General features: G+C 31.5%; 1 protein-coding gene across 1 annotated transcript; it reads left to right on the top strand.

Moving 5' to 3' along the window:
- Window positions 1–3267: 3267 nt before the first annotated feature.
- On the top strand, window positions 3268–9866 carry LOC112750164 (protein NRT1/ PTR FAMILY 2.13). Its single transcript, XM_025798740.3, has 4 exons — window positions 3268–3795; window positions 3899–4116; window positions 7400–7980; window positions 8827–9866. The coding sequence occupies exons 1-4, from the start codon at window positions 3591–3593 to the stop codon at window positions 9701–9703; spliced, it is 1881 nt and encodes a 626-aa protein (XP_025654525.1). The 5' UTR covers window positions 3268–3590; the 3' UTR covers window positions 9704–9866.
- Window positions 9867–17956: the final 8090 nt, after the last annotated feature.

The raw sequence follows: 17956 nt of genomic DNA, 5'->3' as shown, positions 1-17956 counted from the left end.
TTTACAGGCAAAAAAGTAGGAAACAACGACATAAAATAAGAAAAGAGGCACCATTCACGAGCATCATGGAATGAAATTTTGTATATGCTTCTTTGGATCTCTATGTCTGTCATAAGGCTTTAAAATCAAAGGCAAAGGAAAGTGTTGAGAAAGTTGGAAATTCATGACATCAGCAGTGAATGGTCCAGCAGTGTTTTGTCCGTCTGTTTGAGCCGCAGGTTGATTATTGCCCTACCTTTGTGTCTCTAAGACATGAGTTGGATTAGATTCGCCTTCCTCATCTTCGTCATTTGATCTCCTACATTATTTTCGTTGTTGTCGTTGTTTGTTATCTGAGCATTAGTAAACTCGGCTAATTGATTTGCGATCTGTTGGTTTTCTATCGCCATACGCTAATTAGCTTGTTGTAACTCTGTCACCATACGAAAAAACACAAATGATGTTGGAGGAGGTTAATTGTCAGTTGTGGTTAATCTTGAGAGTTGGAGCACAAAAAGACAAACAACAACAACAACAACAACAACAACAAAACCTTGTCCCACTAGGTGGGGTCGGCTACATGAATCAAACGAAGTCATTGAGCTCTGTCATATATCATGTCTATAGAGGGACCGTTTACATGTATATCTCGTTTGACCACTTCATGGATGGTCTTCTTAGGTCTTCCTCTACTTTTCACCCCTTGTCCATCTTCCATCTCATCCACCCTCCTGACTGGGTGTTCTGTCGGTCTTCTTCTCACATGTCCAAAACACTTGAAACGCGATTCTACCATCTTTTCCACAATGGGTGCTACTCTAACTCTCTCCCTTATATCTTCGTTCCTTATTTTTTCCAATCGCGTATGACCACTCATCCATTTCAACATCTTCATCTCTGCCACACTTAACTTATGTTCGTGCTCCCCTTTGGCCGCCCAACACTCCGTACCATAAAGCATAGCCAGTCTTATAGCAGTGCGATAGAATTTACTTTTAAGTTTCAAAGGCACTTTTTTGTCATATATAAAACCAAATGCACTTTATCATTTTGACCAACCTGCTTGGATTCTATGATTTACATCTTGTTCATTCTCTCCATTATCCTGTATGATGCACCCAAGATATTTAAAACTTTTAATTTTTTGTAAGATGTTTTCTCCAATCTTCACCTCTATATTAAGATTTTTCCTTCTCAAACTGAATTTACATTCCATGTATTCTGTCTTACTACGTCTTATTATACGCAGACCATACACTTTTAAAGTTGGAGTACAAAAAGAAAATTATTTTTTTAGCGCTATGGTGAACGTCAATTTTCTTATTCAACTATAGAGATTCTCTTATTCTACTATGCTTGATCTTTGGGCTGGAAGAATTATACGTCAATTACCAAAAAATAAAGAGTATGAACATTTTTAAAAAATACTCCAATATTTAAAGTAGTATTTGAGGTATTTTTTTATAAACTAATTTATTGGGTCTGAGAACATATTTTCTCCTTCTGCTTAAATTGTTTTTATAAAATAAAGAAAAATATGGTCGTTTATCTATTTTAATTATGTTGTTCATGAGAATAAAGTCTCATTATTGTCTTTTTATCATTTATAGCTGTCTATTTTAATATTTGAGTTATAGCTCATTATAACTTGGTTATAATAGAGTCGATCACCATTAATTTAATCGAAGCAAAAAAGGGTTTTCATATATTGGATTGTTATTAGAATAAAAAGTTGAAAACAAGATACAACTAATGTATTCTTATTAAAAAAAAAAATACAACTAATATATAAAAACCTTTTTTCTTTCTAGACATAATTAGTTCGATCACCTCTTATAGTTATGGGCACTCAAAAAGGGGGAAATGTCTAATGCATATTATTATTTTATAAGGGAAAAAAAGAGTATGATTGCTTGTCATGTCATCGTAGTTTAACTAAAAAGAATGCTGATTTTAACTCTAATTCGACTCTATAATGCATATGCAAATTAACCAAAACGGCAAGTACATCCACTCACGATTGAAAAGAGACGTATTCTCTTTTAAATTGTACTACCTAATTAGGGGTGGAAGGAACCGTGGAAGGGCCGGGTTATCCAACGGAGATCGTGGCTCAACTCATATTTTTTACTCGATTTGTTTTATTAAATAAGTTAAATTTAAATTTTTAAAAAATTTATTAATTAAAAAAGTTAAGACAAAAACTTTTAAAAAAAAATTACAAAATGTATTGAACTAACTCGTTAAAATATAAATTTCTGTAAAAATAAATTATTTTTAGTTTAAATTTTTAAGATTAATCAAGGTTGTAGGTTTTTTAAATTGTTTATGATTATGAATTGTAGATATAATTTTTTTTTTAACTAAAAATATGAGACTCAAACCCGCAACCTCTTAATTAAATATGGAAAGACTATGCCATTTGAATTATTACTCATTGGCGAATTGTAGATATAGTTATAATATATGAATAACGATTGATCATATATAAATGAATTATGTTTTATAAATTATGAATTATAAATAAATTTTAAAATATATTTAATGTCAATTTAAATTTTTAAATTTAGTGTTTGAGTTATAATTCAAAAAACACGTTTTTCAATCAAATAGGTTAATGAGTTTAGTTTTAAACAAGTTGGACTCGAACCTTAAAAAAATGATAAGAACTAAAATTTCATCTATTTACAACATAAATCAAATTCGTTTAAGTTAAAATTTGACTTAGCTTGATTTATCTCATTTTCACCCCTATATCTAATCCAAAAAATTCTGATAATAATGCAATTTTTTTTGTCTTGAAAATATTGGATATGATTGAAGAGAAAGCTTTTCTTATGACTTTATTTTTTAAATATTTTTATTGAAAAATAGTTATTACTAGTAATGATAAAATTTTAGATAATATAAAAAATTCGACTATTTCTGTGAATATATTTTTATATAAAAATAATATTATAAATTATTAGATAATTTAATCAAATATAGTTAATTTCACATATTAAAAATTAAATCATTTAACAATTCATAATATTATCTTTGTATAAAAATATTTTCTTAAAAATACTGAAATAATCAAAGGAAAAAAGGAATGCAAATTGGAAGTAGAGAAGATCCAAGGGTTGTTAAAAAGAGCACCAAGATTTATTAGTAAGATAGATAGATGGATTATAGGGATGAGATTGAATATGGATGTGCATGGTGGTCCCCACGCACTCACTAACCATGGCAATGCAAATGGAACACGCAATCCACTGTACAACACAACTTGTTCACTCGTGTATGAGTCAGTAGTCTAAACCATACAACACATCCAAACTCCAGAGTATATGTCTATCTATTTGGATTTATTTTCATTTTTCAATATGCCCTTGTACTACCATATGGTGGTTCACCCCGAAAATAAATAAAATAAAGAAAAATATAATGAATCCCAAGCCATTCAATGATTATGTATGTGTCTATATAAATCAGTGTGTTGGGTCCTTATATCAACTCAAACTCACACAACACTATACCTACAGAACTTAAGTGCCTTATTGATTCTTTATATCTATCTCTATAGTTAATTAGGTGTATATTATATAGTGTGGCATAGAAGAATTTAGAAGATGCGTTCATCAGAGGATAATAAGGGGTCTAAATATTCTTCTAGCTTCCCTTATTGGTCCTTTCTGTGCTGCAAAAGTAGCATTTCTTCGTCAGAAATTGAACCAACCCATGAAAACAATATGATGAGCAACGAATCTTCAGAGTTATCACATGCCAATGAGAAAAAGAAGCCCGGTGGATGGAAGGCCATGCCTTTTATCCTAGGTCTTATTAATAGTCTCAACATTATTTATATATTTATTATTTCTTCTAATTAAGATTAATTAAATTATAATTGAATTTATTTGTGTTTTGTGTTATTATACAGGGAATGAATCGTTTGAGAGATTGGCAGCATTCGGTTTATTTGCCAACTTTATGGTGTATTTGACAAGAGAATTTCATATGGAACAAGTATATGCTTCAAATATTCTAAATATATGGGGTGGTGTCACTAATTTCTTCCCTTTAATTGGTGCCTTCATTTCTGATGCCTATGTTGGTCGCTTCCGGACCATAGCTTATGCTTCATTTGCTTCTTTTCTGGTAACATTTTTTACCTATCTCTATATATTCTCTCCCCTCCCCCCTCTCTCAATTCCTCTTCTCCTTTATTCTATTTTTATAGTTTATTATTTTTTTAAAAATTGCATGAGTTACAGAACGAAATTTGGTCTGTTTATTTGCTCTTGTATGAACGATGATTAAGGCCAATATTATGGTGTCTTTCATTTGGTGCATGGCTAATTTTTGTCTAATTTATTTTTTATAGTAATTTTTAAATATTTAAAATTTTTTATTTTTATACTTTTAAATTTAAAAATTAATTATTTCATCTTTTTTAGTAATTAAACAATAAATTTTAGATACTATAACAGGGACGGACTTAGAGGGGGGAGTAGTGGCTTCGACCCCCAAAATTTTAAGAAGCTATACTTATACATCAGATATGTGTTTAAAAAATAAAAAAAATATTATGTAATTTAATAGTTTTATATGTATTATTTTTTACTATGCAATGAATTTATATCTTAATTGTTTAATTTACTAATATATTTTACTTAACTAATTTAATATGATACCCTCAAGTCTTTGTACCTTTTAAATTAGTTTTTATATAATAATCTCTATATTTATTTTTTAAAAAATCATTTATTTTTTTATATTAATATATTTAATATTTATATTATTATATTGATAATGACTTACGTAGTTATAATTTGGTAATCACATTATATACTTTAGATATTATTTTTTTGTAAAAAATACTCATTTTTCTTCTAAATTTACGTTATTAAAAGAAAAAATTTTATAAAAATATCTTATATTTTATATTCTATAAGGGTACCGTGTCTTTTAAATAATTAATAATTTATAATTTATTTTTAAATTTTTAAAAATTTTTGAAAGAATTAATTTTAGTTAATAAGATATGTGATAATTTTCAACTAAATATGCTATAAATTATTGATATTTTATAATTTTATAATACACTATTGATATTGTTATATTTCTTTTATGTAATTATCATGTTAAAAATAAAATTATAAAAAAATTATAATATTTTATATATATATATTGATAAATCTTTTAAAAAACTAACTCTAATAGCTATATGTTAATTATTTTTATAGAATAAAAAAAATTATTTCAAATTCGACCCCTCCATATTAATATAAACTAAAAAAAATGGGTACAATAATAAATTCACATATTATAAATATTTTTTAGCGTCTATTATTAACAATAACGACCTAATTATAAAAATTAAATTAGATTAGAAATCAAATTAAAAAAATTATAAAAATTTTATTATAAATTTAATAAAAATATAAGAACTACTAGAGTAATTTATAATAATTCAATCTACGTATATAATCTTGTGAACATGCCTAGTCATTATCAGCACTTAATAACTTTATTGCAAGTTTGCAACCAATAAGATTCTGATGAGTTGTTTTATTTGTCATCAGTCGTTGTTAATCAGGACGTTTAAAAAAAAAAAAAAAATAATAAAGGTATTGATTTTTTTTTTTTCATAATGACCAAAACAGTGTCATTTTGTGCATATAAATGGCGCGTAGACCAACCTTTCCGACAACTTTTTCCCTAATCCCTCCATTTTTTTTGGTAATCTTGTTGCATTTGCCCAATTAGTTTAAGTAATGTTATGTATTTAATTTTTTTAAATTGTTTTATTTATTTTAAATTTAAATTATAAGTCATAAATGTTTAATTTTAAATTATAAATTAAACTTGAATTCTAAAGTTTGTTAATATTAGTTAACTCAAAAATTAATTTTTTATGCTTTTTCTCTAATTTAATACATATATATATAATGGCGCGCTTTAATATATATATATATATATATAGTAATTCAACAGAACGTTTGACTTATATATATATAGTAATGTATGTGTGCGTTCACGTGATACTGCATTTCTGAGTCAATTACTAACTCAAAGTGAATCCAGAAGAATATCTTCGGATCCCATTCTTTTTCATTATGCCAAAGCTAAGTCAGTTTAAATGTTTAATAACAAGAATACCCTCAAAGTCTTATAGTATGTTAATATCTTGAATTTTCTCTCTCTCTCACTCTATAAGAATAAGTTATCAAGTATTTTCTACTCTGTATATAATCTACCATATCTATTATATAATGATCGGAGAAGTTTGGTATATTTTTTTTTAAAAAAAAAATCGAAGACTCAAGCTCAAAATTTTTTAATTAAAATATAAAATATACTTATCATCTTAACTAATGTTATATTTATTATTTTTACACACATTTAACACATAAAATAGTGGATTAATATAATAAAAATTGAAGCACAAAATATTTAGTGACATCTGATAATATACTATAGATAAAGTAAGAGTTTAATTTGTTTTTATATTATAGTTTATGTTCATTACCTAATACGCTTTTAATATACAATGATAGATGTTATTGTTGAACGAACGAAGGCAATCAACTTGCAAATATTCATATTGATTTGGACACTTGAACTTGAATATACCTTCTAATACCTTCTAAATAAAATGAGAAGAGAGGGAAAGAAAACGAAAATGAAAAAGAAAATTGATTGCATCAATATTGTTAACACTTAACAGTTAAAGTAACCGTTTTTTGCTCCTTGGTCCCTTATGCACATATCAATGACTTTGTACGTAACTTAGCTTTTTTAGTTTTTTTTGTCATGTCATTTTTTTATTTTGTCCTTTAGTTCCTTAGACCATTTCTAATAAAAAATTCATCATCGTTTCTATTTATAGTTCACATGTCATAAAAAATAACTCCACATCAATTTTTGCGTCATAAACAGTAAATAAAAACTCAAAACATCTCTCTTTTTTCTATTAGGAGGAACTAACTTTAATTCATGTTGTGGTCCCACTTAATTAATTAATTAAAATACTTAAAATTAATATAATTAATTTTTTTAATAATATAATTTAAATTTATAAATTTAAAAATAATTCACTGTTAAAAGATATTAATATTAAATAAATTCATATATCACAATAAAAATGTTATATGTGCCATTTTCTTGCATTTTTTTGTATATTTTTTATTTTGATATTAAAAATAATTAATAAAAAATAAAGTATTTATCTTTATACCATAAAAATATTAATTATACAATATATATATATACAAACATCAAATTTGTTTATTCCTTCTTTTAGTAGTATATACACAAACACGTTTTTAACCACTTAATTGATGCAATAATGACATATTACTGTATCTTTAGTTACGTTGCACTTAGCATTTTATTATTATTCAACTAACATTATTTATTTTTATTAATTGTTGAATAGGGTATGATGGTGGTGACTTTAACAGCTTGGTTACCAAAATTGCACCCTCCAGCATGCACTCAAGAGCAACTAGCCTTAAACCAATGTGTTAGGGCAAGCCCATCAAACATTGGTGTTCTTATCTTGGGTCTCACCGTCATGAGCTTAGGCTCGGCCGGCATAAGGCCGTGTAGCATACCCTTTGGGGTCGACCAGTTCGACCCCTCGACGGACGAGGGGCGAAAAGGAATCAATAGCTTCTTTAATTGGTACTACACAACATTCACAATTGTGTTGGTGATCACCCAAACAGTTGTTGTCTACATACAAGATGAAGTTAGCTGGAAGATTGGTTTTGCTATTCCAACAATTTGCATGTTGTGTTCAATAATCTTGTTCTTTGTGGGAACAAGGATTTATGTTCATGTGAAGCCAGGAGGGAGTGTCTTTTCTGGAATTGCACAAGTTCTAGTCGCTGCCTATAAAAAGAGGAAAATTGAGCTCCCAAGTGAGAAGCAGGGTCTTGGAATTTACTATGATCCACCCTTGGATGGGACAGCAAATTATGTTTTGTCTAAGCTTCCTCTCACCAATCAATTCAGGTAACGTCTCCCTAGCTACTAACTAACTATTATTATTATTATTATTATTATTATCAAAAAAAGGCGTTTTATTAAAAGTTTTTGGTTGGAAAGTTTTTGTTGTTACTTGGGTAACTTTTGCCAATGCTTTATTGATCGTCATTCAGCACTAATTATGGTGTGGCGGTCAATAATATTAATATCTGAGAGAAATCTACATAAAGATTGCTTCTAGAAGCTGCGTTTATTTTTCTTATATATGCCCATAACGACTGTGAGGGACACAATAATCCTTTTATTTTAATTTATATATGCAAAAATTGAATTTTATAAATTTTATAAAATATGTATTCTACTATTTTAATTTAATAGTGATTAATTTCTTACTTTGTTACTTTATTAACTTCTTAATTTTAAAAGATTTTGATTGATAAAAATTTATAAACGTTAAGAAATTTGCTTTTTATTAAAACAAATTGGTAAAGAAATTACTAACATATATCTCATTCTTTCTAAATTATAACAGACTACTAAAATTAAAAAAAAAAAAAAGGATTCTACAAGGTTATAATTTTCTCTTATAACAATTTTTTTATTATATAATTAAATTGGTATTCTTTCTTGCTCTATCCTTTTTAGTTTTCATTTCTTTCCCATTTTTCTGATCTTCTTCTTTTATAAATCTATAAAAAAAAAGAAGGTCTAACTCATTTTTATGAACTTACATTCATTTTTATTTTGTGTACCTAACCGTCCACATTAAATATAAGAGATAAATTCGCTTTCCACCGAAGAATAGAAAATAGGTACCGACTCGGCAACTCATTTTAATATTCTAACTGTGTTCAGTGACTTATCTTATGTCAGAGGTTTGAACAAAGCAGCCATAATAATGGAGGGTGAAGTAAAGGAAGATGGGAGCAGAGTAAACCATTGGAGACTAGCGAGCATTCAACAAGTGGAAGAAGTCAAATGCTTAGCAAGAATATTCCCAATTTGGGCCGCAGGTATTCTAAGTCTAGTTTCCATGGCCCAACAAGGAACATTCACAATCTCACAAGCTTTGAAAATGGACCGTCACTTGGGCCCGAAATTCCAAATCCCAGCAGGGTCCTTAAGCGTCATTTCACTCCTCACCATAGGCTTCTGGGTCCCATTCTATGACCGAGTCATGGTTCCATCACTAAGGAAAGTCACAAAGCATGAAGGTGGCATCACGTTGCTCCAAAGAATTGGAATTGGAATGGTTTTCTCAGTCTTGTCCATGGTTGTAGCTGGTTTGGTTGAGAGGGTTAGAAGAAACGCCGCAAATTCGAACCCGAATCCGTTGGGAATTGCACCCATGTCAGTGTTGTGGCTTGCCCCACAATTGATTCTAATGGGTTTGTGTGAGGCGTTCAACATAATTGGACAAATTGAATTTTTCAATAGACAGTTCCCCGATCATATGAGAAGCGTTGCTAATGCATTGTTTTCGTGCTCTTTTGCGGCGGCTAGCTATGTTAGTAGCATATTAGTAACCACGGTTCATAGTGTTACTAGAACACATAACCACCCAGATTGGTTAACTAATGACTTAAATGCTGGGAGGTTGGATTATTTTTACTATCTTATTGCTGTGATTGGAGGATTGAACTTGGTTTATTTTGTGTTTGTTGCTCAAAGATATCGTTACAAGGGGAGTGTTGATCTTCAAGAGAAAGATCAAGATGTTGAGATAGCTTCACATAATACTAAAGATTAGGGAGAATTAGGTTATTATTATTACTGTAATGCTAAAATAAGCTCATGTGTATGTATGTATATAGATAAACCAAAGAGAAAAAAAGAAAAGAAAGATGACATGACCTTCTCTTGCTTTTTTGGAATGTTATGCTAATGCAATAATAATAATAAGGTTCAATATACTCCTTCTGTTCCTGGCTCTAAAGCATGATACTCCCCAATGAGTGTGGTACATATATATTTCTGAATGGTAAGATAAGATGACTATTATTAGGGTGAATACGGTGTCTATAAAATTTTACTAATATTTAAAAAGCATAATTAAAATTAAGATAATATTTTTCTATTATTTAGTAACACATTTTAATTTAAAAATAAAAAATGAAATTAAAAGTGTGATAAAATTAATTAGTAAAAAAGTGTGCTACTAATTTTAAGTATATTTTTAAAATATTGTCAAACTTTCATAATCACTATATCTATTATAGAATTCCCGATATATCTTATACCGAATTTGGATACCAATTTTTCTTGGGCACTTAGAGGTTTGAAAAACAAAGATTATATTAAGATTAATATCTCAAAAAATCCGTACCCTTTATTTATATATTTATAGTAAATCAGAAAAATTAAAAAAAAAAAAAAAAAGAATTCTAACTCAATTCTTGCAGGACCAGTGAACTCTTAAAAAGAGTGTACTTGGACCAATTGCTATCTTTAGGTTAAGTTTTGGAGTTTGGGTGTAAAACCATGTATGGACTTGCTCTTCTCACATTGAGATCATTGTCAAATTAAGAACAACTCATAGTTTAGTTTAATTTAAGAAAGATTCTAAACAACATAAACAAGTTAAAAAATTCATTAAAACAAACACTACCCCAACTAACCCTAATTTCACTTCAAAAAACTGCTTTCTCTCCCTACTAGTCACACCCTTTTCTTTCTCATCTCTCACTAGCCGCACCGCTGCTCCGTGTTGCCGGTCACCGTTATGCCCAGCGTCCTCCGTCACGTTGCACAGATTCCTCCTCGCGCCTCCCCCAATTACGCGCCATCACAGCTTCATCCCTTGCGCATCACAGCAACCACCGACCATGCAAGCGAAGCTATCGTTTGTCCTTTTCTCCCTTGCGCCGCGCCATGCGTTCCGGACGAAAATGTTGGTCCTCTTCTCCCATGCGTTTGGCCATGTCTGTGCCCCCCTAGAAGCAACGGTACCGCCGACCACCGTCCAACAGCACGGCATCGTCTTCTCACGTTGCAGCCACTGCCATCACGACTTCCTCTCCTGTCACAGCAAGATCCGCCTAGACGTGTACCCCGACCGGTCAACCACATCTCCTTCCCTCAGTGACCTATTTTTTTTTCTTCCCATCCTAGAGGTTTAGTTTAATTTGTGTTTTTTTTATGATGGATTTTTTTTGAGTTAATTGGATGTTTTTAATCGTTATTGGCCTGAGAATTAAATTCTTATAGGGTTGGATGTTTCTTTTTAAGTTAATTAGATGTATCTTTTCGTATTAATTGTATGTTTTTTTACCATCCTTGGTTTGAGAATTAAACTTTTATATGGTGGTTTGGGTTTGGATGTTTCTTTTTGGGTTAATTAGATGCTTCTTTTTTTTATTAATTGGATGTTTCTCTCTGAATAAGTTTCACTTTTTCTGATGTTACTTTTTCTTTTGGTGGATGTTTCTTTTTAAAGGTGGAACAGCAGCGTCGGTTGCAGGGAGCATAGGGGCGGCGCGACGTCTAGGAGAAAAAGGTGAATGGTGACGTTGAGAGCAGGGAGTACGGGGGCGGCGCGACGCAGGAGAAAAAAAGGTTCAGCGGCGGTGCAACGCATTGCTTCTTCATACGGCAGCGACGTTAGTGAGGTACGTAGGTGACAGTGCAACAGGGAAGGGGGAGTGAAGCGGCTGTGGTAAAAGTAGGGGAAATGGAAGTTGAGAGACAAGGGTTGTAGTGGATAAATAGGGTGGGATGCTTTTTGTTTTAGTGAGCCTCGAGTGCAACTCGTTGTTTATGTTGTTCGCTCCCCTGTTATCTACCTAGCAGAATTGTTTTCTTATTTGTCTTGGACCTATGTTTTATTTGTTTTTCATTTGAGAGGACGAATTGTGGCTGAAAATGAGTCGGTTACTCTTTCCACTCTTTTTACTTTTTTTAATTTTATTTTATTTACTGTGCATTCAAATTTAAAGCTATTTCTACACTATTATCATCTATGCTTTTACTATATCCTTTTTACACAAACTTAAGTTTTTTTTTTTTTACAAATTTATTACATTCTTTACCTTTATTTCAGATATTTTTTTACGCAATAATTTTTATTTAGAATAAACTACCATTTGTACTCACGAAAGTTCTAAACGCTGACAAATGTACCCTCAAAATAAACAACGAAATTAAAGTTGTAGCTATGAAAGATCGATTCCAACGACAAAACTATTCAACCACCACTGCCGCCACCTCTCTCTCTCTCTCTCTCTCTCTCTCTCTCTCTCTCTCTCTCTCTCTCTCTCTCTCTCTCTCTCTCTCTCTCTCTCTCTCTCTCTCTCTCTCTCTCTCTCTCTCTCTCTCTCTCTCTCTCTCTCCAATTTACTTTCCTAATTTTAGCGGCCTAGCAAAAAAAAGAAATTTACCTGGACAGTATGATTATTGGTGAAGCTTTTTCTTTTTTTTTTTCTCTAACACAAAACATCCGTGGTGCTCTGGACACCACACTCTCCGCCAAGAGCTTCACACGGAACTTATGCACCCCGCTTCTGGGATCTTCTCGGAGCTCCACCTTTGGCATTGCCTTTACAATCTTGCTTCCACCGGAAGGTTTCTTTGCGGCCACATGAAGACTAGTTGCTCTCCCATAATAATCAAAACCGGAACAATTTTTGGGAGAGAGAGAGAGAGAATTTGATGTTTTGGGATAGTTTTTTAGAGTTTGAATAGTTTTATCGTACAGAGTTAATTTCATAGGTACAATTTCAATTTCATTATTTTGTAGGTACATTTGTGATCGTTTAAAATTTCGTGGATACGAATAGTAATTTATTTATTTTTTATTGTTTACAAATACTAAGTACATTCACTTTAATTTTCACAAATTCTTCTAATCTTTTAGTTAAAACTTGAATTATCTACTAATATTTATTGTTATTAAGTGTGAATTATTTTTTTAATTTGTAACTTTTAATAATATTATTGTGAAAAATAAATTTTGTTTAATACCTATATAAATTTATTTTTATTTTAATTATTAAATAGATAATACTAAAATAGAGATTAAAGTTTGTCCTTCGTATTAGAAAAGAAAAAAAATAATCTTAGTTTCTATATACAAAAACTTATATGAATTTAATTTTTATGGTAAGTCATAAGTAAAAATTTAAGAGCGTTCCTTGTTAGAGGTATTTTTAAGATATAAATTTAAATTTCACAATTTTTAACATAATTAAACAAATTTTATTTTAAAAAATTATTTTAGTCTTCTTTTAAATTTTAATTATACACTCTCTTTTCAAATTATTTCAAGTATTAGTTTCAATTAACAAGGTTTATTAATTTGTATCAAGTCATAAAAATAAATTATGTGATGCATTAATCATTTAAACATCTAGAATAATTTTTTTAGTCGGTATTGTGTTGTGTATTTACAAAAGTAAAGAATGTAATATATATATTATTATATAAATTTAATTAGTTTTTTTTTTATGTTAGTTCAATTAAATATAAGTTTATGTAAAGAAAAAATATAAATGAGTAGATGATATTAGTGAACTGTGTAGAAAAAATTTTAAATTTGAAGGAACGATGAATAAAATGAACTAAAAAAATAAATAATGAATGGGAATAATAATTTATCTGTTTCAGTCACAAATACAATCGATCCTCTGAAATGAAAAACAAATAAAATATAGGTCCAATGCAAATGAAAAAAAATCATGCTATTATTTAAATTTAGTGTTAATATTATTTAAGGAGGAGAGAACAAAATTTAAATTTTTTAATACTTTTAGTATTGTCATTATCATTTTCATACCGTCTGAAAAAAGATAGAAGATTTTAATATTAAATATTATCTACTAAAATAAGCCACATCAAAATCATAAGTAGGTATAGACATTTTTTCACATCTCCACTATAGAATTCTCCTTAATTTAAAACTATCCATACCATATTTCTTTGACTCTTGAATGACAATATTATTTTAAGTGTGTTACGATTATTTTCTGTATTTTCATAAAAGACATCAACAAGTCACCAAAAAAAAAATAAAAAAAGTCACCAAAAAATAAAAGACATCAACAATAACACCAACAATAACAAAGCCTTGTCCCACTAGGTAGGGTGGATTATATGGATCAAACGATGTCATTGATCTCTATCGTGTATCATGTTTACAGAGAGACGGGTTTACATGTAGATCTTATTTGACCACTTCATGGATGGTCTTCCTAAGTCTTCTTCTGCCTTTCACTCCTTGTCCATCTTTCATCTCATCCATCCTCCTAACTGAGTGTTTTGTCGGTCTTCTTCTCACATGTTCAAACCACCTGTGACGCGATTCTACCATTTTTTCCACAATATTTGCTACTCTAACTCTCTCTCTCTCACTCTCTCTTATATTTTCATTTCTTATTCTATCCAATCGCATATGACCACTCATCCATCTCAATATCTTCATCTCTGTCACACTTAACTTATGTTCGTGCTCCCCTTTGGCCGCCCAATACTCTGTATCATAAAGTATAGCCGGTCTGATAGTAGTGAGATAGAATTTATATTTAAATTTATCCTTTATGCACTTAACCTGATCCAAGTCTCTCATTCTTCTTTCACGGCTCTTTGCAATTCTATATATACCTTTTTCTCCTTCCTTCGTGCCTAAAGACAGGTAGAAACTCTCATATGCTCTTGTTCTTGCTTCACTTATAGCCACTTTTGTCTCTTTCTTAGCTACCTTATATTTTTTCTAATTATCTGCATTGCGGAACAAAGATCACTCTTTAAAAGAACTCTCTTTTTGTCTTTATCTTTTCTTGTACACTCGCATTCCACCACCATGACTCCTTGTCTCTTGGTCCAATCCCTCTTCATTCACTAAAACTTTCTTTTGCTGTTCTTCTAATAACTTTTGTCATCTCTCTCCACATCTCATATGCGCTTCCATCCCCTTCTCACTTTGCCTCTTCTCCTATCCTTCTTAGAAAGCTACTTTGTTCCTTACATTTCATCCGCCACTACCTCATCCTTGGGTTCTTTGTATGATATCTTTTTCTCAACTTTTGTTCCACGCGAAAATCTATGACAAGCATCCTATATTGTATTGCTAAACTCTCTCTCGAAATAATTTTACAATTAATGTAAAATTTCTGGTCGACTCTCCTCAACAAGAAGAAGTCGATTTGAGAGCTTGTCATGCCACTCCTATAAATTATAAGATGTTCACCTCTCTTTTTTAAAATATGTATTTACAATGAGATATTTTTCAGGATCTATGATATTCTTGAGAATCAGAGGCTCAATTTGGTTGTTGTTAGCCTCGAGGGCAGAGCCCTGGCATGGTTTCAAATATGGAAAAAGTTAGATCAGGTACATGATTGGATTTCTTTGTCACCGACACTTCAGATCCATTTTGGCACATCTTAATGTGAAAATCCTAGGGAAGAACTCTTGAAATTGAAACAATCTGCTTCTGTGAAAGTTTATTTTGAGGCCTTTAACGATTTAGCTGCTAGGGTATTTGGAATGGATGATACTTTGCCGATGGATTGTTTTATTGGGGATTATTGCCTGAGTTGCAGCATGAGGTGAATTCGCCTACCCGGCTTCCTTAATGCAGGTAGTAGCTCTAGCCAAGCTTTTTGATGAGAAGTTTGTTCCCAACACCCAGAGGTGGAGATCTCCAACCTTACCACACTCAGCTACACCGCTTAAAATTACTCCCGCCCTGACAAACCCCAATTTGACGGTTTGTTTTGCATTGAATTTAGAGTATTTTGATAACCTTTTGTCACATTTAGCCTAAGAATTAGCATGGTTTTGTTATCTCTTCCATAATTGTGCTTAAGTGTAAAAACATGCTTTTTAAACCTTATTTTGATGAATTCTAGTTTCTGTTTGATTCCATAAGATGCCTTGATGTGTTTGCTAGTAACCTCAGGTTGAAATAGGCTAAGCATGGATCAAAGGAAGCAAGGAAGGAAGCATACAAGTGGAGAGAAGCATAAAAAGTCAAAGAAACAAAGTCAGCCATGCACGCGCACGCGCACAAGGCGCTCGCGCGAACATTGCAGAATCGACCAGGGACGCGCACGCGTACCATGCGCGCACGCGCCGATGATGGCACATGACCTCATTAATGCAGCACGTGCCTGGCGATTTGAGAGGGTTTCTGAACCCATTTTTGGCGCCAAATTGCTAAGGGAAAGGGATAAAAGGATGAAGGATTAAGGGGAAGACATGAATCATTACTATAACATCACTTCCAACTAACTAATTACTTTAGTTGAGGGTTTTAGAGAGAGAAGCTCTCACTTCTCTCTAGAATTAGGATTAGGATTAGGTTTAGTTCTTAGGTCTAGATTTAGATTCATGTTCTTCTACTTCTACATCTCAATTCCTTGTAATGACATTGATTCTTCTTCCATTCTTTTATTGCAATTTCCTTCATGTTGTTCTTATACTTTGTTGTAGATCTAGTATTGTTCATCCCATTTTCTTTCAATTCAATAAGAGGTAATTCATAATAAATGTGTCTTCTTTGCTTTTCTATTGTTGATCTCTTACCTTTGTAGTTGTAGATTCCTTTAATTCTTGCAATTAATAATGTTTACTTCTATTGCACTTTATGTGTTTGTTGAAATGTCTCTTTTAGTTTTAGTGTAGATTTTGTTCCTCTTGGCCTAGGTAGAGTAATTAGTGATACTTGAGTTATCTAATTCCTTTGTTGATTGATAATTGGAGAGATTGCTAATTGGTTTGGAGTGCACTAAAGCTAGTCTTTCCTTGGGAGTTGGCTAGGACTTGTGGCTCAAGTCAATTCATCCACTTGACTTTCCTTTAATTAGTAAGGGTTAACTAAGTGGTAGCAATGAACAATTCTCATCACAATTGAGAAGGATAACTAGGATAGAACTTCTAGTTCTCACACCTTTCCAAGAGCCTTTTATAGTTTTTAGTTTATTTTCATTGCCGTTTATTTTTCATGCTTCTTATCCAAAATCCCAAAATAACTCATAACCGATAACAAGACACTTCATTGTAATTCCTAGGGAGAACGACCCGAGGTTTAAATACTTCGGTTTATAAATTTTAGGGGTTTGTACTTGTGACAAACAACTTTTTGTATGAAAGGATTAGTGATTGGTTTAGAAACTATACTTTACAACGAGATTTCATTAGTGAAATTCTAAACCGTCCAAAATCCATTCGTCAAAATAATGAACCACCTTCCTACCATGAACCCTCCCTCCAAAATAATGAACCTTCCTATTCACCCCAAGCCCCAACAGACGATCCTCTCACTTTGTTACTTCAAGGACAAGAAGCCATGAAGCGAGATACACTTGAGTTTGTGACCAATTTGACCAAGGTGGTGCACACTTTAGCCCACCAATGCTTGAATACTCAAGGTACTTCCGTGACCACATGTGAAAAGTCAAAAGAAGAGCAAAGCATGAAGGAGAAATTGGGAAATTCGGTGGAGAAGGAGGAGTCAAATTTTGTGTTGGAACAATTGGAGGAGCCTATGATCATCAAAGAAAAGGAAGAAGTGGTTGAAGATTTAGGAGATGTTGAAAGTCCAAGGGAATGTAGCATCATGGAGAACTCTTCCAAGAAGCTTGATATTGATATTAAGGAGGGTGCGCAACCCCCAAGGCATCTCATCGTTGGAGACTTGGAAGAGGTTTATCAAGAAATGGATTCAATCATGGATGAATTTCTCTCTACAATGGAATCCTCTCCCATTGGACATGGAATTGAAAGTATAAAAGAGTGTGCACAACCTCCCATACCCTTGGTGAGCAATGAGAAAGAGAGCTACCAAGAGGAAAACGTTGGCATGGTGTATATCGAAATTGAAGAATATGAAGAGGTTGACCAAGAAATGGATCTATTCATCAATGAATTTCTATCCAAAATTGAACCACCTCCCATTAGGCAAGAAATCAAAGTTCTTGAAGACAACACCAAGCTATGTGATAAAAGGGGAAAGGTTGAAATCGAGGAAGCTCGCAAAGAGGTGGAAATACACAAAGAAGAGCACAAG

The sequence above is a fragment of the Arachis hypogaea genome, chromosome 15, assembly GCF_003086295.3.
Source record: "Arachis hypogaea cultivar Tifrunner chromosome 15, arahy.Tifrunner.gnm2.J5K5, whole genome shotgun sequence".
Taxonomy (NCBI): domain Eukaryota; kingdom Viridiplantae; phylum Streptophyta; class Magnoliopsida; order Fabales; family Fabaceae; genus Arachis; species Arachis hypogaea.
This window is presented reverse-complemented; position numbering and strand designations above follow the sequence as displayed.